The 27,245-nt window shown below is 55.8% G+C and overlaps 1 protein-coding gene across 2 annotated transcripts in view; it reads right to left on the bottom strand.

The window, feature by feature from the left end:
- BSN (bassoon presynaptic cytomatrix protein) overlaps nucleotides 1-27,245 on the bottom strand; it is a 78,824-nt gene that overhangs the window by 22,938 nt on the left and 28,641 nt on the right. For both annotated transcript variants that reach the window (XR_003507785.1, XM_027523073.1), the window contains exons 2-3: nucleotides 15,060-15,468; nucleotides 5,563-6,429 (exon numbers count right to left, since the gene is read on the bottom strand). Coding sequence is in view for 1 of the 2 variants with exons in the window: in XM_027523073.1 (XP_027378874.1) it covers nucleotides 5,563-6,429; nucleotides 15,060-15,468 (1,276 nt within the window). In the remaining variant the exon portion in view is untranslated. The remainder of the gene's footprint in view (nucleotides 1-5,562; nucleotides 6,430-15,059; nucleotides 15,469-27,245) is intronic.

The raw sequence follows: 27,245 nt of genomic DNA, 5'->3' as shown, positions 1-27,245 counted from the left end.
GGTGGCAGGGCCTGGGTGTTGACTGAGGGATAGGTCTGCTCCACAGGCTTGGGATTCGGGCCTTGAGACTGCTTCCCTGAGACTGGAGCTCCTGGAGGCTGAATTCCACACCCAGGTCCTGAGCAGAGGGGCTCTGCTATGGAGGGGAACCCTTCAGAGGTCCCACATGTCCTCACCCTGCTCCTTGCAGGGCCTGGTTCCAGCACCACTGCTGACTCCCTGGGACCTTATCTGATGCTCTGTGTGTCCCCTGTACAAACTCCTACAAGGTCATGGGTGCTGCCCCTGGCTGGGCCATGGGCTCACTTGGTGCCTAGGGAAACTGCTGGGTGGGCTGGGCCAGCATCACCTTGGGTCACAGTGGGAATCCCTCCATGTTGGAGATAGCTGTGAGGTGGCAAAAAGATTGAGAGGGGTGTCAGCATAGGCCCAGAGAAAGTTCTAGAAATGAGCAAACAGTCCCTTCCCTTGCCCCACGATCAGCATCACGGGGTGAGGATCTGGGCCTGGATAGGGGGGCTGGCCCAAGGTAACACTGCCCTGGTTCTCCCTTGGCCCCATGTAGATGGCCATCCAGGTTAGGCCTCTTGAAGCTTGGTCATCTGCCTTGCTCACCTTGGTAATCTGGCAAACCTCTGACCTCCACCTCTGGCTGGCAGACCCAGCCCCAGAAGAAACAGTCCAAATGAAGCAAGGACACCTTGGAAGGGTGGCCAGAATGGAGGCGACAGACTTCATGCCTAGAGCTCAGAACAGCCCCTGCAGCGGCCTGCTTACCCGAGCCCAGAGGCCCAGCCCTCAGCAGTGTGTCGACTGTGGTCACAGGCTCCCTGGGGCCTTGTTCCTTCCCACACTTACTCCTCACAGAGGCAGCCAGGCTGCAGAAGGGGTGCCCCAGTTGGCCCTCTTGCTCCTGGCTCTGCTATAGCAGGCAGCGGGGGAGGGAGGTGGGGGAGGCAGAGGCATGTGAGGGAAGAGCTAAAAATAAACACCTGACCTGGTAGCTGGAGGCCCTTCCCGAGCCCCTTGGGGGTGGGGGGAGAAGGGTATAGGGCATTGGGACCATTAGAAGGGGAGCCAGAGGGAGACCTGGCCAAGGCCCAAGTCTTCTGGAGGATGAGGCTGGGATGGGAGGCAGGCCGTGCCTGGGGGTGGGAAGAAGCTGGAACTGCAGCCCTGAATCCTCTGTTTGTGCTGCTCGCATCTCTGGCCCTCACTTGCCCCTACTCCACCACCACCCCTTCATTCCCTGTTCATTCATTCCCTCTCCCCGTTTAGTGTCTACCCCTCATTCATTCATTCACTTGCGTGTTTTCTGTCATACTCTCCGTCACCCAGCCCCAGCTTTGAGGAGCTGCTTGCTTGCTCTTTTCCTACCCCCTTTGGCCAGTGGGCTGGGGATGATCTGGGACCTGGGGATAGACAATGGGAGGCTCTGATGACCATGTCAGCTTTGCCTCCCTCTGTCCAGTGCCTTTCCGGGGGCAGGAAGGCAGCAGCCCCTAAGGGCAATCACCATCTCACGCGCTACCCTTCGGACGGAGCTAGGTGGGTTCAGGGCGAGGCAGGGGACGTTGAGTTGTCAGAGAGTTGGTAGGGAACCCCCGGCAGGCATGTGAGACCTCCTACCTTCCAGAATCACTAGCTGCTGTGCCTCGTGGGCCGAGAGAGCCCAGCGCGCCTCCTCCCCACACTGTGCCTGAATGACCCTGCTGAACACAGTCTCTCTGCAGGTATTGCTGGCTGAGGTGTGTCCACCTGGTTACAGTGACACTGGGCTGGCTGCCTAGCCCAACGTATCCCCAGTCCTACTGCAAGACCCGGGACAGCCAATGAGAACTCCTGAGACAAGGATGCCCAGAGGTTAAAAAAATAAAAGCCCAAGAGTGGCACACTGGACCACAGGCATGGCCATTACTGGGCTGCTGCTCCTCTCCTGACTGTGGCCTCTGCCTCCAATAAGAGGAATCCTTGCTGAGAGCCCCAAGGTGTGCCTTCACAGTTGGGTTGCCCTCTACTCACGCTGCAACAACAAATGTGTTCGTTCCCTGGGGCCAAACCTGATGAAACAAGGGGCTTGCACTGGCCACAGGCTCAATTCACACCCAGGCAGTCGGGGCTGGTAGGGACTTTCTTGTCCCTGCAGAGACTTCCTTTTCGGACACTCTGGTTCCGACCTCCTGGCTGAAGGGCTGCCTGTGTGCTGGACCTCGCTTCGCACAAGGGTCTGAGGCATGGCATTTCACTGGTTCTCACAGAAACCTAAGAGAGAACGCTATGGCTCCCATTCCGCGTGGAGGAAATGAGGCTCCCTGAGATCTATTCCCAGAGGCAGACTGAGGCAAGTGTAGAGCAGAGGTAGCCCCTCCCCCAGCCCCTTCCACATCACAGGCGCCAGGCCCTCTGCCACGGGAAGGTCTGACTTCTCAAGGCCATGGCTGCTACTTCAGCAATTATAATAAAATAAGAAGCTGGCGGCATTACTGTAACTATTCCGATTGCACTAATTTCTTCACAAACCCTATTTTGAACCGAAAGCCAATTAAAAATTAAGCCAGAGGGTACTATTATCCTTCAAAAAGATAAATAGGTAAAAAAAATTTGGAATCAACAACTCTTAATTATGAAATGACTCACTAAGTAGCACTATGGTTAATTTTTTGGAGGAAATTTCAAAGGGAAAAGAGATCTAGCTTTTCAATGCCACCTCCATTGTGTGCTCTGGACTCCCTCTGGAGAAAGAAGGTGGAAAGGTTTTTACGGCTCAGAGATGTTGGGGATGGTCCCCACCCTGGCAGCCCAGACAGGTGGCTGGAGCCACAGCAGGTCTAAGAGGCCTGGAGGGAGCTGGTCCGTCCCCGCCAGGTACCCAGCACGCATGCTGACATGGCTCCCTCTGTTCCACGTTGTGCATAGAGGCAGCTTGATGGGGAGAGACTGCCAAGGCAGACCTAACCCTTGGTCCTGGAGAAGGCTCTCTTCCCTACCTCCTCCTGCCACTTCCCTCCCACGGAGGGATGTGTCTGGGCCACCTGCTGAGAAACCAAGAGCCTCTTACCAAGAATACACAGGGAAACACAAAACTGCTCCAAGAGCCAAGCGGCCATTCGCTGAGACAACACCAAAGATGGCCCACTGAGGACAGGCAACAGTGCTGGTGGGAAAGGCGGGGGAGGGGGACACACCAAGCACCAGTCCCTTCCCATCAGCCCCTCGCAAGACCCAAAGAGGCAGAGCCGTGAGAAAACTCTGATCATTGTCTGCAGGGAGAGAGGACAAAGGCTTGGAGTAAGGCCGTGGCTACTGGGATGGAGAGATGAGGCCAGAGTCTAGACAGTGAGAAGGCAGAGCCGCAAGGCTTGGGCCATGGAGGATGTTCAGGGGGACAGGGAGCTGAGGATGTCCCAGATTGCCAGGTGGCACCTCTGATGGATAATGGTGGCATGGTCTAATGGTAGGAACCATGGGAAGTGGCATGATGGCTGCCCATCCACACTTCCCCAGGAGCAGCCCCGGGCCCTCTGGGGATAGCAGCTTTAAGCAACAGAGCCTTGAGGAGAAATGAGTCAGAGAAGCTGGGCAACCTCCGGACTGCTGTCAGGAGCACAGGACCAGGACACCCAGCAGCTTTGCCATCAAGCCCATGGAACCCACAGATCCTGTGGAGGCAAGGGTGGCCCTGGCCCAGGAGGAGGCAGTGGGGCAGGACGTGGAGACAGCGGGACATGGACGATGGGGGCAGAGGCCATGACCGCCAAGGGGCAGAAGCTCCAGAGTCCAGGAAGATGACAAGCCAACCTCTCACGAGAGGCTGAGCTGAGAATCCAGACCGCTCACCCCGAGTCAGCATGTGACTGAGACTCTTCTGTTTGGGCAGAATCAGCACTTCCTCTGGCCCGGCCCGGAGGCCACTGAAAGGCACTGTCGGGAACATTCATCCTCCTGGCCAGAGACAGTTCTGCCTTCCCCTCTGCACAGCCTGCCTAATGAGGAAATGTGGGCCAGGAGGTCTCCTGGGGACAAGGTCCTCTGGACTAGGCAGCACAGTGGGCCAGAGGGGCTTGGCTCAGGTCCCCCCACCCAGCAGTGTGTGCGTGCCTGGCTCTGACCAGAGCGCCTCTGCTCTGCAGTGGCTCCTTGGTGTCCCCTCAGCTCTCTGGGCCGCCAGGCCAGCCATCTTCCGGTGAGCCACCAGACCTAGGGCTTGGGGCAGCGGCACTGAGGGCCTGGAGGGCCACACAGGCATCCATGAAGAGGTCATCTGTTTTGCTCAAGCCACCCCTCCCTGCATGTTGGAAAACATGGCCTCTCGCAGCCAAAGTTATTCTCATTATCGAGCTGCTCCCACGGAGGCCTGACCCAAGACAAGTCAGAACTAGGTGCCACAGAGCCCATTCCACCACCACACACATTCCTCTGTTGTCTCTGGGCCGGCAGTCATAGCACCACACTCTTCTGCCCGCCATCAGTTACACATGGCTCAGCCCAGGGGCCCCAAGACTCAGGAAACTGCTGTGTGCCGGAGAAGGGGGCTTGACATCTCCTGATGTGACACAGCTAGGGACACATCAACCTGCCCAGATGAGCCAATCATAGACCCCATGGGCACTCTCGGAAGGGGACATACCCAGCTATGTGCAAGGCAGCAAAAGTGGAGTTCGCATGGATGAACCTGGTGGGACGGAGTGGGGTGAGGGGAGGAGCCACAGCAGCCTCCCAGCCCAGGCTCACCCTGCTCTGCCAGGGTAGCTCCATGGGCACCTTCGGAGCCTCCCAGGGTGGGCTCCAAGCTTCACGAGAATACCAAGCCTCCTGCCCACTTTCACCCCACTCTGCACAGGGCCAGAGCCCTCCAGTGGAAGAGGGACTACAGAGAGATGGGCCCCAACCCCAGTACTTCTTCAGACTTCCCTCTGGGTAAGAAGAACATCTCTGAGCATCTCCACAAATAGCTCCATGGACAGCCAGGCCCTGCCAGGGAGAATCTGTGGACCAAAGGTTATGGCATTGACAAGTAAACATTAACACCCATGACCTCGGAAGAGGAAATGAAGGGAGGACATTGCCTGGCTGGGCTGTCGTGCTATGAGGAAGCCTTCTGCCTGGCCCTGGGCATGGGGGCATAGCCCACTGCCTAACTGCCCTTCAACCCCTGTGAGGGTCACAGACAGTGGGCAAGGTGGGACCTCAGGCCCTTCTTGCATGCACAGGGGTGACTGGAATCTTCCATCAGGGCCATGCCCATGATAGCTGGGAATGGGGAAGCCAGCACAGGGCCTCCTAAGCCTGGTTACCTTTGGGACCAGCCTCAGGCACTGGTCAGCTGGTCAGAGACAGTGGACACCAGGACTCCATTCACTGCACCACTTAACTCTCAGAGTGGAAGGAGAGGCTGGGGCCAAGGCCAGATAAGGGAGTGGAGCCCTGCTGCAGCGATAGGGACAGTCCCGTGACTGCTCCAGAATCAGCTTTCTGCTGCCCTTTCTGACTCTGATGCCCTCCATCACCCCAGGCTCAGCCCCTCACCAAGGCCCAGAGGAACCTGCTTGGTCCAGCTCTTACCTCCACCAGGTGGGGCGTCGGGTTGAAGCCACACAGGTTGCACACCTGGAGTTTGCAGGTGGTGCAGGTGTTATAGTTGGCGGGGCCCTTGCTGCCCACGTTGAGCTCAGCTTGGCACAGTGGGCAGGTGGCCCTTTCCTTCGTCGTGGTCTTTGGCTTGGCAGCAGCCTTCGATGCTGCCTGGTGTTCTGTTCTGCCATGTTTTGGGCTGGTGGTTCCCCCCGTTCTCGCCTGGGCTCTGGGCCCTGAACCAGGCTCAGTTTTGGCTCCAGTTGTGGGCCCGGGCCCAGGCCCTGAGCCTGGGGGTCTTGGGCCAGCCTCCTTGCTGGCATCACTGAAGACAATCTTGGGCGGCCCCTTGCTCGGGGCAGGCTGGCCCTGGGAGTCCGCTTCAGGCTGCGCAGACATGAGGGTGCTCGCCTGGGTCAGCAGCGACGCACCAAGGCCAAAAAGCTTCCCAGTGAGGCCCTCCTGGGTTGGCTCAGCAGCACCAGGCCCGGAGGGCGCTGCAGTGGCACTCTTGGCTGGGGCCTCTCCTGCTGGGGGCCTAGGCTCGGCTGTGGAAGGCTTGATGGGGAGAGAGGGCTGGGGAGACACCTTCCCCACTTCCGGAGGGGCGGCGGCTGGGGGAGGCCCCGGCACTGAGGTGGCCCTGGCTGTCTCGGCCTGCCGGGGGCCAGGCTGTGGTCCCCCTGGGCCCCGAGCTCTCTCTTGCTCTGGCTTCCCCAGGGGCTGTTTGGCTGGGGAGTGGGAAGGAGACAGGCCCGGGGAGTGCAGCTGCTGCTGGCTCTTGGAGCGAGGCGCCGTGGTCATGTCCATCCCTAGAGCCCTTTGCATCTGGCAGTTCAGACACAGCCACTCCTTCACCTGAGGAGGAAGCAGCAGGGTCACCAGGACGTTAAGGACTGGGGCACCCACGGCCCAGGTCCTCGCAGCCCCCAGCAGCCAGGGCCAGCTCCTCGCACAGGCAGGAGCACCAAGCCTGGGACAGGTGTTTCTGGGCTGCCAGGTACACGGAGATGAACGGAGGCACTCACACACCCCCCAGCCCCAAACTGCCGACCCACTGCCGGCCACAGTCCTTCCCACACCCACTGGCTGTACCTGGGTACATCGTGCGTCTCCACATCCCACCTCGCCAACCCACACTCCCATCCTCCTGGTTGGATGACCCCTCATTGTGCATGCTAAGTCACTTCAGGCATGTCTGACTCTTTGCGACCCCATGGACTGTAGCCCGCCAAGCTCCTCTATCCATGGGATTCTCCAGGCAAGAATATTGGAGTAGGTTGCCCTTTCCTTCTCCAAATGATCTTTCCAACCCAGGAATCAAACCCACGTCTCCTGTGTCTCCTGCACTGGCAGGTGGATTCTTTACCACTAGAGCCACCTAAGAATAGCCTCCAACTGCTCACTCTCTTTCCCCTGCTGCCTGCTTCAGGTCACTCCCACAGGGCAGCAGAGTGATCTTTTAAAACGTATATCAGGACAGACCGCATGGCCCTAGAACAAGTGCCTGGTATGCAACAGGCACTCAATAAAAACTTGCAGAATGAATAAAGGAGTGAAGAATAGTAGGTGGGAGAGGGAGGAAAAGAAAACAAAAAGAAACCATGATCCCTGTCCTTGAGGAGCTCAGAGTCTTGCTGAGGAGAAAAGATACAAATGAAACTTCTTGAGAGCGAAATAAATGAGGGCAAAGTGATACGATGTGAGTGACGTAAGCCAAATGAAAAAATCTTTTGCTTTCTTAAGGAAGACAAATTTTTTTTTTAGGGATAATTTGTGCCTCCAGACTAAACAAGGCATGTGCTGCTGTTCACAGGATGGATGTGTCATTTCTCTCTGTCATTAGCTCCTTCCCAAGGAGAGCAGGCTCACATATGGGTTGGGCCAATCACTGGCTTCAGCCAGGGTTGCAGGGATGGGCACATGACCTTGCAAACAGGGCCAATCAGTGCCCTTCCATATTTCAGGGTGAATGAACAGTAGGAGATAGCGTCACTCATCAGAAGGACGTAGCAGTGGCGTGGGCAGGAGCCTTCTTGCCCAGCGTGCAGAGAGGCACTAAGAATGAAGTGAAGAGACAGTCAGAAGTGGAGCCAAGACAGGAGAAACGAGCAGACCCCATGGCTTCATTTATTTCTCTGGATTCAGCTCTGCCTTAAATCTACCCTCAGATTCCCAGTTACATGAGCCAATATTATCTTCCTCTCAAAATCCAAATATAAATCAGAGCATGTCACTTACAGGCTCAAAGCCCTCTAGTGGACTCCCCCCTCACTTACCATGGGAACTCTCTTCTGTGATCCAGGAGGGCCCCCATCTACTCCAGCCTATGCCTCTCTCTGTCCCTCTCTCCTGCCCTCTCACCTCAGGCATGTTGGTCTCCTCTTCTACCAATCGATCCTTTGCGCTCTCTTCATAACCAGGCCTTTCACTCACCCTTTCCTCAGCCCCGGAGCCAGCTACCTGCACATGTCTCAGCCAGGATCACTTCCCCATCAGGGCCCTTCCTGACCATATGATTGAAAATCCCTCCGAAGTACTCTGTAGCTAACCACCCAGTTTGTCTTCATGGTACTTGTTCTTTCCCAAAGCGTATGCTACTTTATTCCTCTGGGTGTCTCCTTGCCCTGCCCATGAGCTCTTATTGAGGTGGTCCAGGGACAGTGCATAGTACCGGGCACAGAGCAGAGCTTACGCCACAGAGTCTTGCTGGGGGATGAAGCCTGATAACCTATCAATAGGGGCATGGCTCTTACAAGGCTACAGCCATGAGACTGGAGAGTCAGCACCCCATGGTGTGGAAGGAGCTCCTCCTTCTCAACCTGAGCCAAGGCAGAGGACAAGTCTGCTCATCCATGGTTGCAACTAGAGTCTGAATGCACCACAGTAGCCTAGTTGCCAGGGAAAGTTCAGTCTGGTCCCTGGGGCAGAAAGCCCCTTCTGCCCATCCTCAGTAGGTACCACTGGCCCTGCTCTCTGCCTTGAGGTCACAAGGTTGTACGGCTGCCACTGTGGCTGACTTGGAGTTTGGGAGCCTGGGCTTGGCTGTCTTGCCATGAAACCAAGAGTAGCATCTGAGACAGGGGAGAAACATGCACTTTGGTGAGTACCCCATGGCGCCCTGCATCATGCAGGGCATGTTTGCAGGCACTCTTTCATTTTGTCTTCACAGTAGAGAAAAACCAAGGTCTAATATGATTTAGCCTCTGGCTCTTGCGGTTACCCGGCTAGGAAGTGATGCTGCTGGAGAGACTGGCCCTGCCAGCCCTGCCCAGCTCCTGAGTTGCAGCCTGAAGCCCAGTGCCTTTCACATGTCTACCTCTTCTTCAGGCCACTGAGCCTCATGCAAGTCAAGTGAGAGGTCCAAAGACCAAGCCCAGCTCTGGAAACCATAAGATTAGTCATGCCATAGCACTGGGTGTGAACTGCCCCACCCCAAGCCGGGAACTGTGAACTCATCTAAGCGCTTTGAAGACCCAAGGCAGCTCTGTATACTTTTGGACGGAGAAAGTCACAGAGAAGACAATGTGTGTCCTTGGGACTCAGCCCCAAGACTCCTTTAAAGAAGTCATATTTGGTAGGGGTGTCAGGGTTCATTTTTGTCCAAAGTAGGAGCTTGCAGAGGCGAGCTGTTTGGGCTAACCCTCAAAGAAACCCAGGAGATGATCACCCTCCTGAGCAGGATGCCAAGGCCCTGGCCCAGGGCGGAAGCCACAGACTCAGCTCCTGAGGTGAGTACACTGCTCACACCCAAGGTTCTGTCTGTGAAGCATGCCCTGAGGTGGGATTTCCGGAGAAGAGGAATCTGGGAGGTGAGACCCTTTGATTCTGAGACTTCAGGGAGACCCTGTTTTGGGTCCTGGATCAACAAGGGGTCAACAAGGGCCTGTGCTAAAACTGCACTTACCACAAGAAGCTCCCCTTATCCAGCCCCCGGCACCCAGGCTGTCACAGGCGTCTCACCCAAAATAGAACCTCGCCAAGAAACGGCTAAAACGCCCCTCAGTGAGTCATCTCCCAGATGGGTGCAACTATTTCTATCTAGCATCTTCCAGACGGCGAGGAGCCTGCACTGTGCCCTCTCCCAGCCCCTCCCAGGCCCAGGCCTGGGCCGAGAGGACCAGCACACAGGCCTCCTGGGGAGGATGCTGGCTGAGCAAATCTCTGAATCCGTAAGACTCCCCTCTCTGGCTCCCCCGTGGACCCCTGGGAGCCTGCTGGGAGGGGGTCATCCTCAGCCTCTTCCTCCCTACTCCAAGATCCTTATCCCACGTTAGGGACATGCGGGTGGCCCACTGGTTGGGCAGGGAGATGGCTGTGCATCACCAGCCCACCTAGGCTATGGATCCATGACCAGGCCTGGGGCAGGTCCCCAGACTCCGGGACCAACCACAGAGAGAGTCTTCCTTGGCTGGACCGTGTCTGTGGCTCCTGGGCACCCTCCTAGCCTACTGCCCACTAGAATCAGAGAGCAGGCCTTCCATCAGTGTGACAGAGGACCTGTTTTAGAGCATTGTTATCAGATAACTCCGTAAGCCTAACTTGGCACTCGGCTGGGAGATGTGCCAGTCACAGACCTCCTGTCCCAAGACCCAGAGGTGGAGCTAAGGGGACCTCCCAGGGCTCCAGCTACCAGGTAGATGGCTCTGCCAGGTGGTGGCTGATCCTTCTTGAAAGCGAGGGGCCCATCCTGCCATCTCAGAGGCACAGAGGCCCCTGGACCCCGCCCAGTGGGGGCCTGAGCAGCAGTGGGGGTGGGGAGGCTCAGGGCGGTGTGCTGGTCCGGAGGCAGGGAAGCAGAGGCTCTAGGAAAGTGGCTTCCAGCAGGGAGGCAGTGCCTGTGCTGTAGGAGCCGGCTCGAGGGTGAGCACAGCAAGCCCCGTGGGCTCTGAAGGGAGGTCCTCCCCGGGAGAGCCTTCTCAGCTGCTCCCTTCCTCGCACCGTTCAGTGCACAACAGGGCAATGGAAGTGATGCCATCCTCCAGGAGCCGGAGGCTGGGGGCTCTGGGAAGCGCACGTCTGCGTGGCCTCTCCCTCCATGGGGCTCCGGGGCAGGAAGGGGAGTGGGGACACCTTTCGGGACGGGTTTCTCTATCTTTCCCACAGGGACGCTGGTGGCACTGCACCTGCCGCCCTGTGTCTCAGCCCCAGAGGGTAGAATCCAGCCTTGCATGTGGTTATTTGGCCCCAAAGAAGGCTGCCCAGGGTGGGGCCTGTGGCGCTGTCACCTCCAGGGCTGCCGGGAAGCTCTGGGCCCCCAGCAGTAATGGGTGCTCCTGCAGCATCCCCTTCCACGGCGCCACCAGCAAGGAGGAAGGAGGGTGGCACACGTCACGTGGCCCACCTTCCTGCGGAGAGCAGCCGCTTGCCTCAGAGCCCAGCCCTCCCGGGGAGAGCAGGCAGGCTGCGTGTCGGATCACTGCACTGACATCATACCTGATGCTGCATTCACGCCTTTTTCCATTTTGGTACAAGCTGAAACATCACAGAAGCGGGTTATAAATGAGCCCTCCCTGCTGGTGCCAAGTCCAGAGGCTCCTGGGAGGGCCCCACTGGCCAGTATGATGCCATGCCCTTCCGGGCTGTGAGTCACGGGCCAGGCCGCGACTGGAGGCATGCAGCCCACTGTGGGCCAGGGACGGGGGCAGGACTGTGTGCTCACACTGCCCACGGCATCGGACACGTCACCTGCCTCATCCAGCATCCGACTGTCTCAAGTCTGCCACTAAACTGATTCCCCTGTCAACTGGTTGACCTCAGGCCTAGAGGTGGGCACCACAGGGTCCCACAGGACAGGGCACGTTGGCCCAGAGCCTGTTCAGCCAGGCCTGGCCCACAGGGGAGGTCCGTGCCAATGTCATTGGGTCAGGACCCTGAGAAAGGTCCTCGGAACCTGCCTAGCATCCGAGGCCAGGATTTGGGTAGTGGAGGCTGAACCCAATTGCTGCTTGGGGCTGGAAGGCCTCACTAGCCTGAAGCTCCATGAAAGGAAGAGAGTTTATACCTTGCTGGTCCTTCCCCACCTCCCAAGAGCCCTCAAGTCCCCCGGTCCTACACCAGATGGCCCCCCTCCCTCCCAGGCCTATCTTCTCTGTGCTATATATTCATTCTCAGATAATTTTACAGCCTCCTCTCATAGCTAAAGTTAGGTGTGCCACGCCTGATGGCCGCAGCAGTGAAAAACCCCCTCTCCTGCACAGCAGCCTCATCGGTCTGCCCCAGTGACTCTAGCCTCCACCTCACAGTGATCCAAGCGAGACAACCGAGAGGCCCAGCTCCTGGGAGCAGGGCTGGTAGGGCTAGCTGCCCAGGGCTGGCTGAAGCTTCAGGGCATTTCCCTATTGACTCAGAGATGGTTTGGGTCAAAGTGGCTACTGCCAAGCAAACCCACCCAGAAGGAACAAAGGCCACCTAGAGGTCCTTTCACATCCCCTCTGCTTGGAGGTGGAACAGGGAGGGCTGGGCCCAGGAAGAGAGGAAGACACCTTAGCCGCTCCTCAGCCCACCGCTGATCCATGTCCTTCTAACACCTGCTCCTCTTTCCTCACGGCCTGGGCGGGTGGCAAGGTGACCAGGAAGGAACGGAGGGAACGGGGCAAGGCTGGAGGCTGCGGCAGAGGGATCCAGGCTGCACTCACAGCACCACCCCCAGGCCATCTGGTGGCCCGGCCCTCGCCGCCGGAAAGAGTGGGATGCAGTCAGGAGAGGAAGAGGCTTGTGGCCACTGCGTCTCTCCCTCCCTTCTCCACACCACCCACCCTGGGTACATACCTAAGCCCAAGGTTTGCCAGGGGGTGGGGGTGGGGTGATGGCACAGTAGCTTGATCTCAACAACATCTAGACCTTGGAACAGGTGGAGAAAGACCGTGATCATGTTTCCATAGTTTTCTTAGAGGGGGCTTGTGAGTGATTCTGACTAGAGCAAGGGGGGTGGAAGGCACACGGGTTCCTGGACCTGGAAGAGCGGGGAGGAGGTGGCAGCCCTGCTGTACCCACAGGGGCAGAGGGTGGGCGCCCCTGGGTGCAGGCTGCAGCCTCATTTTGGGTGGTGCTCCAGGAGAATTCTGCTGATTGGAGTGAGACGCAGGCGTGCAGTCAACCCTGCCTCCGCACAGCACTCATTCCCGTGGTGCTGTTCCTGGAGTGAGGACGGACTCCTCTGGAGGAGTTCCAAGCCAGCATGCGTTGCTGGGGCAGCTCCGAGCGGGGCAAGGAGACCCCTGATGGGGCTGACAGACAGGGCACGGCTCATCCTCTCCAGGAGTGGCTCCCACCCCGACCTCACTGTTCCCCTCTACTTGCTGGCCCACGGCCACACCTGTCTGCTTCGCCCAGCTATCAGAACAGGTGTCTCTGTCCTGGAGGAGAAAGGGGTGGCAGACCTGAATGCAGAGTCACTGAAGAGCAGAGAGGCGGGCTAACAGAGTGGAGCAGGCTTGGGGCATCAGCAAAGCCACCGAGGCTGGCACCCACAGCCTGCTTCTCCCTGAGAGAAATGCGACCTTCGGGAGGTTATGGTGCTTGTGTAGGAACCCACATCCAGGGAGAGAACAGCCTTCCTGTCTTGTCCCCATCACTGGGCACTGGATAGGCTTAAATGTGAACACCTCTGGGCTCCTGGTCAGTGCGTCCTCACTGGGAGGGTCTCCTGGGGCTGGCGAGAAACATTCAGACCCTGTCAGGTGAGCACCTGGAGAATGGTCAGCATTTCCCAAACTGGGTTCCATACCCACAGCCATGAAAGCAGGTCTGGGGAAGGCGGCCAGTGACAGCCCTGTCTCGGAGCTCCTGCCTGGACGTGCCGTGAAGGGCCTGGCCCGGAGGCCTGCTCTTCCTCTGCAGTAAGTTGGGGGCCCCTTTCCTCCTGGACCGGAGCCTCGGCTCCTCCAGGCACAATGAGGCAGATGGACTGAGTGTCGCCAGGCCCTCCCACTCTGCTGTTTTTCCAGGCGCAGCCCAAGCCTGGCTCCCCTCCCTGCTCACCGAAGGTCCTCGGTGTGGGGGAAAGGCTGGGAGGCCCACCGTGGAACTGGTGCTGCATGTGTGGCTCTCCCTTGATCTCCGCCCACCACACCCAGCGTCATTCAGGTCCTGCTGCTCTATGAGCCTCTCCAGAGGCTGGATCCCAGGGGGCAGGGCCAGCATAAGGCGGCGGGGGGTGGGGTGGGGAGATTCCCGCAGTGGCCTCTCATCCCTGCCTGCCAAACCCCCTGCTCCTGCGAAGCTGGGTGCTTCTGGCTTCTCGGCAGCAGGATCACAGGTGAGCTTCCCTGGCCTTCATCACAGTGCTCTAGATACTACGGAGCAACGCTTACCTAACTGATCAGCGCAGGGACGGGCCGTTTCTAATCACAGATGTAATAATCACGAGTGTGCACGCCTCCGCAGGAAGCCCCCACACTCCAGGAGCGACTCCAAATGCACTGAGTCATCTCCCTACACCGGCAGCTCCTTCCTCGGAATCTCACACTTACCTCTCGCAAACCACACGTCCCACACCCACAGCACCTCATGTCACAAATAGACCCCGACCTGTGAACGATTCTCACTCAGCCCTCCCCCACCCACGTGATCCAAACGGCTCCTGCTGCTGCTAATCCCAGCTGCAGCCACAGCCACGCAGTCACCATGCTCCAACCAGCCCAAGAGCAGAGCTCTGGGGGGACAATCGGAGACTTCCGGGGGTTACTGCAGCAGGGAGGGAGGGAGCCACTCATTTCAGAGGCACGGGCCCCAGCCCAGCTAGTAAACTGGAGCACCTGGCCTCCAGGGCACCTAAGAGAGGCTCCTGGGCTTGGATGAGCACTCCACAGCAATTCAAAGCATCCCAACACAGCCAGGGTAGGGCTGGGGACCCTGGGTCCTCTATGGCAGAAAGGAGGCCAATCTCATGGAAATGACCTTCCAGTGGCCTCGGAGTGAGGGTAGGACACTGTCACCATGTGAATCCTGGCTCCTCACCGGCGAAGGGGAGCTGCTCTGCCCCCTCAGGCCCCAGCTAACCGGAAGGGGACACAGAGGAGGCTCTTCCCAAAGCCCAGTCCCCTGCCTCCCTTAACACCTGCTCCCCTCCCCTGGTCCCCTCTCCAGGACCCACTGGAGGGAGGCTGGCCAGGGGTCAGGGAGATTTGCCTCTCTTTGGGTCCTGAGGCTGCTCATGACCCTCTCCAAGTGTGCACCCATGGGAAAAGCTATCCGTAAGGCTCTCTTTGGCCTCCCTAGGGCATTTTTCCAGGTCGGACTTGGAGCAGATAGGAAAGCATCTTCTACACAGGACTGAGCCCAAGCTTTCAGGAGGCGCAGTAATCAGCTCCTCTGGAGATCTGGGACCAGGACTTGCTCTCTACTTCCACACCTGGGAGCCAGAATCCCAGCCCAGGGAAGACGCAGGGGCTGACGGCCAAGGGAAATGACCAGGAAGAGAAAGGGAACCAGGGGAGGCCTGGGAAGGCAGGTGGGGTGGGGGGAGCCGGCGCAGAGGTGATTACCTGGGTGAGGTGAGGGTTGGGGTTGAACCCACACTGGTTGCAGACCTTGTTGTGACACTGGGTGCAGGTGTTGAAGTTCGGCTGGCTGGGGGTTGACGTGAGGTCCGAGGTCTTACATATGGGACACAGCGTGCTGCTGGGAAGGGGGGCGATCTGGGGGACGGAGTAGGGTGATGTGGGGGTGCTGCCTCTGTCTGGTGACACAGAGGGGGACCGCCCTGATCTCTGCGTCCTGCTGTCTACCTGCAGCGTCCTGCGGGGGCCGTCGGCCTCTTGGCCTGCAGGGCCCTGTGCCCTCGTCTCCCGGGGGCTCTCACGGCCGGGAGTGGTAGCAGAAGGCTGCTTCGGGGTTGGGGAAGCTGCTCTCTGGCTACCCAGGGGCTCCTTGGGGTCCAGTCTCCGGGGAACGCTGAAATGACATTGAAAATGACAAGGTTAGAGAAGTTGCTTGCAGAGGTCTCCACCAACCCAGGTGGCTGCCAGGTGCCCTCACCACCCCCCTCTGCCAGCCGGTGCCATTAGCACAGCCCTCCACCAGCCCAGTGCTAACTGTGCTCCATGCTGAGCCCTGACAAGTGTCCCCACCTGAGCCGTCAGCACCAGGCCATGTGGTCGGCTCAGGAATGTTCCCTTCATTCCCTGAAATGCAGAGTCTGATTCAGTAGGTCTGCGGTATAGTCTGTATTTTTACGATCTCTAAGGTGATGCCTTTACTATGGTCTGCAGACCACACTTTGAGAACCAAGGTTCTAAACTATATATGAATAACACCTAGACTGATTTTAACATTTCTGACTCTTAGACTGCACACCAAATTACATCAATATCTGTGAGGGCAGGACCCTGGCATTAGTATTTTTTCCCTCCCTAGGTGATTTCAACATGCAGCTAGTTTAGATCAACTGCTCTGGCAGGTCTGTTACTTTCTGGCTTGTCTGCTTCAGAGGCCCATATTGGGCAGCTGGAGGTAAGCAGGGGAGGCCCTCGAAGGCCCAGCTAATGCCACCTCCAGCAGGGACAATGGAGCCTTCCTTCTGGTGGTCTTCCAGAATGTCTAATGCCAGACCAAGTCCATCAAGATGGGTGATGTGTTTGTTACTTTTCTGCTACTGTAAGAAAGGACAGGGCCAGAGCTCTAGGATCCAGGCCTTGAGGAACCATTGAGGGGAGTTCAATATGCCTGACCCCCACCTCCATCCGACATGGCCCAGCTGCAGCAGAGGCATCAGAGCTGAGTAGAAGGCAAACCATGAGGCTAAACTCAATGCCCCACATTCCTTGGTTTGACCCCCCTCCCAGTTTTCCAGTTTGAAGAAAGCCACGTACAAAAAGCCAAAGGCAAGGCTTCACACTGCTTCCATGACATTTTATACTTGCTTCAGTGTGTATTCATTTGGGTGGATGCTGGAACCCAGGCAACAGGGCAGCCTGGCTGAAAGTCACTGCGGAGGCCTGGCCACAGCCGCCTGCGGAGCATCCTGGCCTGGCCCCTTCGGCCCTTGTGCCCCCAGTCCTTGTAGGGTCTGACTAACAGAAGGAGACTCTAAGTCTGCTGCCCTTATGTGAACGCCATCTGCTTGCCAAAAAGATTCAGGAGCCCACTGGTAGGCTGTCTCAGGTAAAGCCATTTTAGAGGGGAACCGCAGAGCCCGCCGGGAGATCCACTCCAAGACACTCTATGGTCCTTCCTCCCTTCCAAGGGACTGCCAGGGAGGAGACACACCCTCGGTCTAATAAAGACTCTTCCAGGAAAAAGAAAAAGGACACTGTTAACTGTCTGTCAGCCAACACAGCACACATCCACCCATCCAGTCTCACAGACTGGCCACTTCGGATGGCCGGAGCCTGAGTCTAGCCCTCTGGAAGTCACCTTTGCCGCCAGCTGTGAGGCCCAGTGCAGTGTGGTGGCTGGTGGTGGCTGCAGCCATCTCTAGGCCCAAAGGGCTCCAGGGCCTTTCAGTAGACTAATTTCTAGGTGTCATAAAGAAATAACCCCACTTGGTTAAATGCATCGTTTCATATCTTACTTAAATTACTTGGGGCTGCAAGCTCATCAGAAGCTATGGAGAGCCCTTTATAATATGCAAAGGGACCAGAACCCTGTTTCCAGGCTGGGCAAGGTCCGTGGTTTCTTCTGAGAAAGTAAGCAATTTCTACTGTGTTTGTTTTGCATGCTGTGTGACACGCAGTCTTTTGTGTACACAGTGACTTTTTAATTCAATGTTGCGTCAAAATGCAGTCTTTCTGGGGACACTGTATGTGACCATCAGGGATCCAAATTCAGGTTAACTTTCAACTCAGCTGTGGTGGCAGTGAACAAACAAGCAATGCCCTCTGCACCCAGCAGAGCCTGTGTGGCGAGGCTGGTGCCCCCTGCACACAGGCCCGATGTGTGTCCACACACCATGTGGTGGCTGCAACTGACGCCCGGCAATCGCGACACACACCCGTGGACCCTTAACTCTCCTGTCTCCTGGACGACTCCTCACACCTTCTCCTTGATCTCCAGGCCGCCAGCCACCTCCCTCTGCTCACTGCCACTGACAGACTGTCCACAATCTTGCTGGGAAAGTGGGAGCGGCTGGAGGGGAATTTGTACAACTAAGGCCTCTTGACGACTGTCCCTATGTTTGCCAGTCTCCTGCTCCCAAGGCCCACTTCTCACCTTCATAAATTCTCCCCTCTCCTTCATCATCCTTGCTTACCTCTCTACTCAGATGATTTTAATGTCCATACAAAGATGCTTCTCCCATCTTGAAAAAGAAAAAGGAAATCTGGCCCACTTTCCCCTTCAGCTACTGCCTCATTTCTCTGCTTCTCTTACAGCAAAACTCCCTGAAAGAGTGGCCTCCACTCATGGCCTCCAGCCCCACTCCTCCCTTCCTCTCAACCAGGCCACCTGGCTTCGCCCATCCTTCCACAGAAGTCTCTCAGGTCATAGTCATTGGTGACCTCCACGGCATCAAATCCAAAAGTCGCTTCTAGGTTCCTCCTCTCACCTGATCATCCCCTGACCCGACAGCGCTGAGGCCTCCCTCTCTCCCGAAAGAAATTCTCAGCTTCCTCTGGGAACACCACCCTCTGCCAGGCGGCTTCCTCCCTCCTGGTCATGCTGTTCTGAGCTCTTCTGCAGGTGCTTCCTCGTCTCCCAAACCCAGAATCCCACTTCCAACATTGCAGGGACTCAGCCTTTGTGCACACGAGGCTTTCCAAGCCCACAGCTGCCTGAGGCTCAAGGCTTTATCTCCTACTCCCCACTGGTAACTGCAAATGTGTGTCTGGCCCAGACCCCTCCCCTGAACTCCCCTCTCCTCTCCCTGCCGACCCCATGTCTTCACCGAGATGTCTTACAGACACCTCGAACGTGACATGCCCAAACTGAGGCCCCCATCTGCCCACATACGTGCTCCTCCCCATTTTCCCCTTGGAGACTCTGACTCCTTCTCCTCTCAGGCCTTATCAGTCATCAGTAAATCTTGGGCTTCAGTGTCTGGACATCCCGCTGCCTCCTCGCTCCACCTAGTTCAAGTTGCGGTGCCCTCTGTTCTCCAGTTTTGCACAAGCTGGGCTGCTCCCTCTTGCCCGTCTACGGTCTTCTCTGTGCGGCAGCTGGGATAATCCTTTATACACATGAGTCAAACTGCTTCCCTTGTTTGCTTAAACCCTCCTTTCCCTCCCACAGGAAGAGCCAAAGGCTTTATAATGGCCCGTGAGGTCCCGTGAGGTTCGGGCCCTTTCCCTCCAGCCTCCTACTCTCTCTCTCGCCCTGGGTCTGCTGCCCTTCCGCCAGGCCCGCTCCTGTCTCTGGATGTTGGCACCTGCTGGCACTTGCATGCACACTCAAGGGAGTGCATGTAGATACAAACACGCAGAGACAGGAGCGGGACCGGCAGAAGGGGAGCAGACACAGGGAGAATCTTGGCTCTGGTGGCATTGTTGTGGGGACACTTTTTCGGACCAACCTATTAAAAAACGCAGCTTCTGGATTTCCCTGGCCATCCAGGGGTTAAGACTTCACCTTCCTGTGCCGGGGGTGTGGGTTCAATTCCTGGTGAAGGAGGCCAAAAAACCAAAATATAAAACAGAAGCAATATTGTAACAAATTCAAGCCCATTCTTTACCGTCTGAGCCACCAGGGAAGCCCAAGAATACTGGAGTGGGTAGCCTTTCCCTTCTCCAGGGGATCTTTTCGACCCAGAAATCGAACTGGGGTCTCCTGCATTGCAGGCAGATTCTTTACCAGCTGAGCTACCAGGGAGGCCCTAACAAATTCAATAAAGACTTTAAAACTGGTCCATCTAAAAAAAAAAAATGCAGCTTCCGTCCCTCCGGCCTCTCTGTGCTCCAGGGCACTGAGACCTCCTGACTCATCATTGCTGCACCCGTGCACCCTCTGTGGTCCTGGCAAGACCTCTGGGCTTCCTCCACAGCGTTGCCCCAGAACTCAGCACTCACTGGATGCTCATACGTGTCTCCTGGGTGGATGGACTGCACTCATATCACGACTCAGAACAGTAAAACGTGGCCCCTAAATGTGTTTGAGCTGAGGAAACACGGCACATGATGGGCGTGCACTTGGCCCGCCCTGGATCTGGCCTCATGCAGGGCAGAACGGCAGGAGCAACACTCCGAGCCCTCTCTGGCCACTTGCTGTATACCCCCAGTTCCACCACACAGAACACTCCACTGACCACAGACGTGCTTGTGCCAACCGTGCACTTGCACACACCTGAACACCACCATATGCCAGGTACCTGTCACGGCAAATCCATGTGGTAGGATGCAACTTGCCTATTTTACAGATGAGAACACTGCCACACATAGAAGTTAAGGAACTTGCAAAGCCATTATGACCTGTAAGTGGTGGTGCTGTGATTCCAATACCAAGCCCAATAGTTCAGACTTCTCTGGCAGCCCAGTGGTTAAGACTGTGATTCCACTGCGAGCGGCATGGGTTCGATCTCTGGTTGTGGAACTAAGATACCACATGCCGCATAGTGTGGTCAAAAAAAAAAAAAAGGCCACCAGTCCTTGTCCTAAAACATTCCGCGTTGCCTCTGGGTGAGCACAGTGAGGCTGTAGAGGAGTGGGAAGCACGGCAATGTGATTCACAGAGAAAACCACACTCAAGTCACTTGCTCATTCGAGCATTCAGTCATTCACAAACATTCACTGACCCCTGGAATGATAGCTCCAGGCTGTGTGATAGGTGCTGATGGTATGAATGGATTGCGACTCACAAATGCAAGGTGGGTCCACAGGTGCTCATTGTATTGCTATTCTTTACATTTTATACATATTTTATAAGTATTCTTATATTCTGTATAATTGCTAAGTCACTTCAGTCGTGTCCGACTCTGTGTGACCCCATAGATGGCAGCCCATCAGGCTTACCCGTCCCTGGGATTCTCCAGGCAAGAACACTGGAGTGGGTTGCCATTTCCTTCTCCAATGCATGAAAGTGAAAAGTGAAAGTGAAGTCGCTCAGTCGTGTCCGACCCTCAGCGACCCCATGGACTGCAGCCTTCTAGGCTCCTCCATCCATGGGATTTTCCAGGCAAGAGTACTGGAGTGGGGTGCCATTGCCTTCTCCGATTCTGTATAAACACCTATTCAATATTTAATTAAAATAAATTTTTTAAAAAGTGGATCAGATAGGGATCCAGTCTTCGGGGAGCCTCCAGTCCAGAGATGAGACCAGATGTGCAAACAAATCATTGCAAGACACGTCCACACAGTCCGGGGTGGAGTTTGAGAAGGCTTTGAGAACTCGGAGGCGTCTAAACCAAGTCTTCGTGGATGGGCTGCCTGCCGCCCCCCCTCCCAGGTAAAGGGGAACTGAGGCAGAAGGGAAAACACGTGCAAAGACCCAGATGCATGACAAGGTGTTGCTGTTGTTGACTCGCTAAGTCAAGTCCGACTCCTTGCAACTGCATGGACTGTAGCCTGCCAGGCTCCTCTGTCCATTGGATTTCCCAGGCAAAAATACTGGAGTGGATTGCCATTTTCTTCTCCAGGGGTTCTTTCTGACCCAGGGATCCAACCCGTATCTCCTGCATTGGCAGGTGGGTTCTTTATCACTAAGTCACTGGGGTAGCTCCATGACAGGGTGTAAGTCAGTGCTGTTCTCAGCATTTAGAACAGCTCCTGGAGACAGCGTGCAGCAAACAACTTGAATTCAGAGACAAGATGGGAAGGGCCAGGAGAGCGGGGCCTTTAAGCTTTTCAAACAAGGAAGTATTCCACTCTGTGACAAAGAGACGGTGGAGGTAGGGAGACAGAGAGAATAACTGAAAGTTGCTCAGTCGTGTCCGACTCTTTGTGACCCCATGAACTATACAGTCCATGGAATTCTCCAGGCCAGAATACTGGAGTGGGTAGCCTTTCCCTTCTCCAGCGGATCTTCCTAACCAAGGATCGAACCCAGGTCTCCCACATTGCAGGCGGATTCTTTACCAGCTGAGCCACCGGGGAAGTCCAAGAATACTGGAGTGGGTAGCCTATCGCTTCTCCAGCAGATCTTCCTGACCCATGAATCAAACCAGGGTCTCCTGCATTGCAGGCTGATTTTTTTCTAGCTGAGCTAGCAGGGAAACCCTACCAGGAAGATAGAATAAGGTGACAGCCCAAAAGACAGTCCAGGGGCTGAGAGAGAGGGAAGGCTCAGCAGGAGTATTCTGGCCTGGGGTCTGGGGAGCAGGGTCCTTTTGACTGAACTGGAGGATCCGGGGAGAGAAGCCAATTGGTGGGTGGAGACTGGGGGGTGAAATGGCAAAATCACAAGGTTGAGCTGGTTTTGTCGAATTGGTGATCTCCGTGGGGGCATCCAAGAGACATCAAGAGATGGGTTGGAGCTTGGGTTCAATTCAGACAGGTCTAGATATTTTTACCTGGGAGAGTTAAGGGTTCAGTTCATAGGCAAATCTCCAGAGGAACCTCCTTAACAAAGGTCTCCACTGGGCACAGAAGGGAGGGAGGGAGGTGTCCATAGGCAGGACCCAGCCCAGCCTCAGGAAGCCCTGGTTTCATGGATGTGGCTCATCAGTAGTGAGAGCCCTGGAGGCCAGTGTACCTCCCTCAGCCTCCGGGAGCCCTGCTCCCTGGGGAGGGCTGGGATGAGGACAGGTGAGCAGGAGGGGGAGAGGAAACTGCCATGAAGTGGGAAAGACACAGGAGGACAGGCAGGCGGAGGAGGGAGAGGGCAGAAGCACGGAGGAGTGGCTGGAAGACAAGGAGGGGAAGACTAAAAATGCCTTATCCAGGCTAGATATTTTTAAAAGATGGCCACGAAAGGTGGAGGATGTAAAAATAGCTGTATTTCCACCAGCTCTCCTCCCTTTCAGCATTTAAGGCTACTGACTGATCAGAGACAAGTCTTAAAGCTGGTTAGCAAAGCAGGAAGGAGCCTCTGCCACAAGGCCCAGCCCATCGGCCTCCCCCGCAACTCTCCTCAGTAACCTGAGGCCTGCTGTCCCATTCCATGACCAGTGCCAGGAGGAATAATCCAGATTGCGCTGGTCAGAAGCTGGGCTCTGCTCTGTCAAAAACCCCCAAGAAAGGCAGGAGGCCAACAAGCTCCAGTGGCTGAAGATGCTCTGACCCCAGGTATGTCCCTAGGGTCAGAGCCGGGGCTGCCCTGGCAGGTGTGCTCAGGGGGGCCTGCTCAGGCTGGGCAGACTGGCCGGAAAAGCGGGGAGAGACTGTGCGGGGTCCCAAGGGAAAACTAGGCTGGGTTCCACATGGCAGCCTTCTAGAGCATCACACCCCACCCCCCGCCCGCCCCCTGCCGCCTCCAGTTGAGTATTTGAAAGAAAGATACTTCACACAAATAAATAGCTGTCTTTGCTCACCAGGAGGGGAGTGAACTTAAGGACACTGTTTTTTCTAAGTCAGAGCAGCCGGAAGAGCCCTGCAGGGTTCAAACAAGGTTTTTGATAAATCCCTGGCTGACCTTTCTGTAACGGGCAATTACAGCCAAGGAGATGCAGGGGGAGGACTTCTTTAAGGCCCAGGCTAGGAAGGACCGCTAGGATGGTCACACACACCAGTGTGTCCAGGCAGAGAATCAGGGGCTGCAGAACAGTGGGCACCAGGATCTAGTTCTGGGCCCTGGAGCAGCTCTCTCAAGAAGGGATGGTAGAATTGAGAAAGTTTGAGTTAAAAAAAAAAAGCCAGTTTTCACATAAGAAAACATTTCCTGACTTGCCCACTTTCAGGCCAGTAGCCTCCTGCCTTTTTGATCACCAGTCCCTATCGCTAAAACATGTTCACGTATCCCCGACAGATGACTATTTACCAATTAAGTGCATATATATTACTGCTAAAACACACCTCCCTAACTGGCAATGTTTGAAAGAATGAGATAGGGCACAATGTAAATAGGAGTTTTCATGTTTTTCTCCATGCCTCACTTGACTGTCCTGTCTCCCTCCTCTCCCAGCACGTGTGCTCCGGTTCAGAGGGAATTCTTACTTTCCCAGTCTTTAAAGGGGTCTCTGCCGGTTGCCAAGACCAGGTTCTCTCCTGCTCTCAGCCCTGCCCCATCGCAGGTGTACTGAGGTCAGGGTCGGGGAGGCCTGAGGCTATCGGGGGGCCCTCCCCAGCCTTTCTGACCAGATGAACCAAAAAGGAATTGTCTTGCTAAGAGCAGCAGCACAGAGGTGAGGTCTCCGCAACACTCAGCTGCAGGCCTCAGGAGCCTGTGAGTGGACACAAAGCCAGCACCAGGGGCTCAGAGTGCATCTCTAGACGTTTTTATTCATTCATTCATTTTTTAAAAGTTCATAGGAACCTTGTTCCCTAGTCTGGGTCTCAAGTCACAGGCCGCTACCTTCCACACCATCCTGTCTCTCAAGCATTGTCCACACATCCCCTAATGCAAGCCCTGCCTGAGGTCTGGGAACTCCCCAAGGGGCCAGAGGCCTTCCTGCATCCGTGCCCACAGGCTCCCCAGAGCGCTGGCTGAACAGCACCATTCCAATGCGGCTTCTGGCGCGGAGCCTCCCGGGGTCCCCCTCCCTGTGTGTCCCCCACCAGCCCGGTCCCAGTGCTGCCCCACTGCAAGGCACTGCCCACTGTCTGTCTCTTTGGTCAGACTGGGCACCCCCAGGAGGCCAGGGGCTCCCAGAATCTAATTTGGTTGCAATCTCTGTTTGCCAGTCGAAGGAAGCAGAAGTTCACACAGGTAGTTAAAATCAACTGATGAAAAATAACTTGCAATTAGGCAAGATTTGTAGGAAATGAGTGTGGTAGGGCTTGAAAGCAACTTCGTATTTTAGGTGAATTAAACAGTCATATTTACATCATTTACCTTTTACAAATGTCTGGTTCAGCCAATTACCACAAATTCCAAGGGGAAGGGATCCAAACATTGTTTTTACTATAGCATATAAAGGAACCGGCTTCCTTAGGTAGAACTCAGTAGGAGGGGAGCGTTACTGCTTTTAGTGCTCTAATGTCTTATTCCCACTTATTCATCAGTCTTGGGTAACAGCACATCAGTAGGAGATTACTGAGGGAGCCGGGAGCAGGGGCCCCGGAGCCAAGAGGGCCAGAGGAGGGAAGAAGCAGCAGGTCAGAGCAGAGTGACCAGAGTCACCGCCCAGAGCTGAGACCCAGGTCAGCAGCTCCTCAAAGGCTCTCCCCAACCCCTGCCAGGCGTTCCAGGTGGCCTGACCTGGGACATTAGAGGAAACAAGGGCCCCACCTTAGGGACCCTTCCCTTTGGGCACCATAAGGACTGGACCTAGTATGCTGACATTCGTATGGACTAATCCCTGCACATTCCTGTCCTAAGGGCTACGGCATCGACAGCATTTGAACTTTAAAGAACTCCCTGGCCTTTCTAGCCTGTGGTGACTGGGGTACCCTTCAACAGTGCATCCAGGCCAGTCACATGCCCCCGTGGACTCCCCTCCCAGGCTCAGCTTTCTGAGGGCACACATGGCAGACAGGCAAATTCTTCACCCCTCCTACAGCCTTCTCAAGATCTCTGGCCCCAGTCCAGCCCTTGGTTCTCATTTACCAACCCTGTCTTCTGGGAGTGCTGTGGCTTCCAGGCATGGCCCAGGAGCTCTAACCCAGCCCAAGCCACTGAGGCACCTGCCCCCAGACAGCCCTGGGTTTGCAGACATCTGCACCGGGACCCCACATGAGGACCACTTGGAGCTGCAAAGCCTCCCAGTTTTCTGGCTCAGGGGGAAGATTCCTGAGCTAGGAAGCTCTAATCAGGAGCCAGGCATTATTACATAAAGCTGAGCCAGCCCTTCCCTGCTTCTCGCTCCAGCAAATTCTACAACTGTAGCCTTTTACCAAGGGGACAGTGTTATGCTTGTCAGCTCGCCTCCAGATTCTGCTGAAACTAGGAGATAAGTCAAGAGGAGACTCTAACTCTTTGTGACAACAGAGGCGGCAGGCCTCACCCCTCACTCCAATTGGAAGCCAGGACTCTGGCTCACAAAGCTTGACAAGCTTCAGTCCTGTCTTCAGACCTAGCACAGCAGCCTGAGCCCTCAGCCTGGCCTAAGGGCCAGGGACACATCCTGTGCCACAAACACGGCTACGGGCCCGCTTCATGTCCGGCCATGATCCAAGCGCTGGAAGGAAGACAGGCCAGAACAATGCTGTGAGTAAGATAAGCCAGCGCCTGCATCATTAATACGTGAGTTAGCTGAACATCTGCCGAGCGCGGGCAACCAGGTGGGACCTGAACACACCTCAAGTGTCTGAGGCTTCCCACTGCCTGATCTTCCAAGACCAGCAGGGAAACCCCACCAAGCCTGAGGAACCCTTAGCTCCCTTCTCCTGGAAGCCAGTGGGATCCAAAAACTACAACTATTGTGTATTCTGGGAGACAAAGAAACACCAAAATAATATCTCCATGTTAAAAACCTCTCTGTCCAGAAATAAGGCCTGCTCTTTTCCTTTCCGCCCCTCCTAGTTTAACATTTTTTAAACTAGTAAGAGCTTGTCTGCTCTTTATGCTTCTATACCATAAGGAAAAACTTACCTGTGACCCAAAAATGGTAAAAGAAAATTGTGACCGAGGGTCTGGCCCCTAGTTTCAGCTCTAAATGAAACAACAGAAGAGGGTCCCCGCCTGCTCATCTTCCAGAGCCACCCTGCCTGCACCTGCCTTCTGTCACTTGCGCCCACAGCCCAGGGCACAGAGCTAGTCCTTGGGCAGGGCTATTCCAACCGCTAAAGAGTCCTGCCTTCCGACAAGGACCTGCAGCACTGGAAACCGCAGGTCCTGAAAAGAGAAGAGAAGCCTCTGAACAATGCCTTTGCCTGGCGATTTCAAATTTATTACAGTCAAGGTGCTGAGGAAGTGTTTAACTAGTGAATGCAATTCTTTACAGGGCCTGTGAAAAAAATCAGAATGACAAAAAACTGACATCTCAAGATGGGAAATGAGACTCAAGATTCCATCAGGAAAAAGCAGGCCTTAAACGACACTGCAAAAGCAAGAGTTCCCACCACCCTTCCAGCCTTCAGCATCCCCGTGTCCATTGTTCTACCTGCCCCCTCAGCCTAGTTGCAGAAAAATGCACATGGCTGGGGGCTCAGTTTCCTTGTTTGCCAATTTCACAGCCTTTCCTCTGTGGCTCTCTTGTCTTTCACTTCTGAGGGCTCTAACTCAGAGGGAGAAATCTAACATCTACTTGTGGCACTTGGGTTCCTGAACCTCCCTCTCCCTTAGACTGTGAGGGCTAGGAAGGTGCTGGGAGTTCCTTTCTAGATTCCTCCTGTTGAAGGTTCACCTACCAGCCTCCCAGGGAGCTTGCCTGCCACTGGGAGAGATTTCCCAATAACATGAGAGGCCAGGGAGGCTTCCTGTAGGAGGCGCTCCCCTCGCCCCACCCCTCCTCACCCCACCCCATTCTTCCTCCTGCTTCAAGGGGCTGATTCCCACGGCTCAGCCTGCTGCTGTAGGATAGCTCTCTTGCAAGGTCCCTTGGGCCTGACCTAAGGCCAGAACTTCCTATCCAAGCAGCCTAAGTCCTTTTCAGTGGGGGCCCTTGGCCAGGAAAAGCCCTCGACCAAGAGCTCCCTTCCCTACTCTCCTCCCTTTCCCAGGGCTCAGCCTCCGACCAGCACAGGCTTGGGGATGACCGTGTTCCTACCTGACACGTGTTCACATGTCGAGAGCATTAAACTCAGCCACTTGGGCTTAAAAAATCTATT

This window comes from Bos indicus x Bos taurus, chromosome 22 (assembly GCF_003369695.1).
Source record: "Bos indicus x Bos taurus breed Angus x Brahman F1 hybrid chromosome 22, Bos_hybrid_MaternalHap_v2.0, whole genome shotgun sequence".
Lineage (NCBI taxonomy): Eukaryota > Metazoa > Chordata > Mammalia > Artiodactyla > Bovidae > Bos > Bos indicus x Bos taurus.
This window is presented reverse-complemented; position numbering and strand designations above follow the sequence as displayed.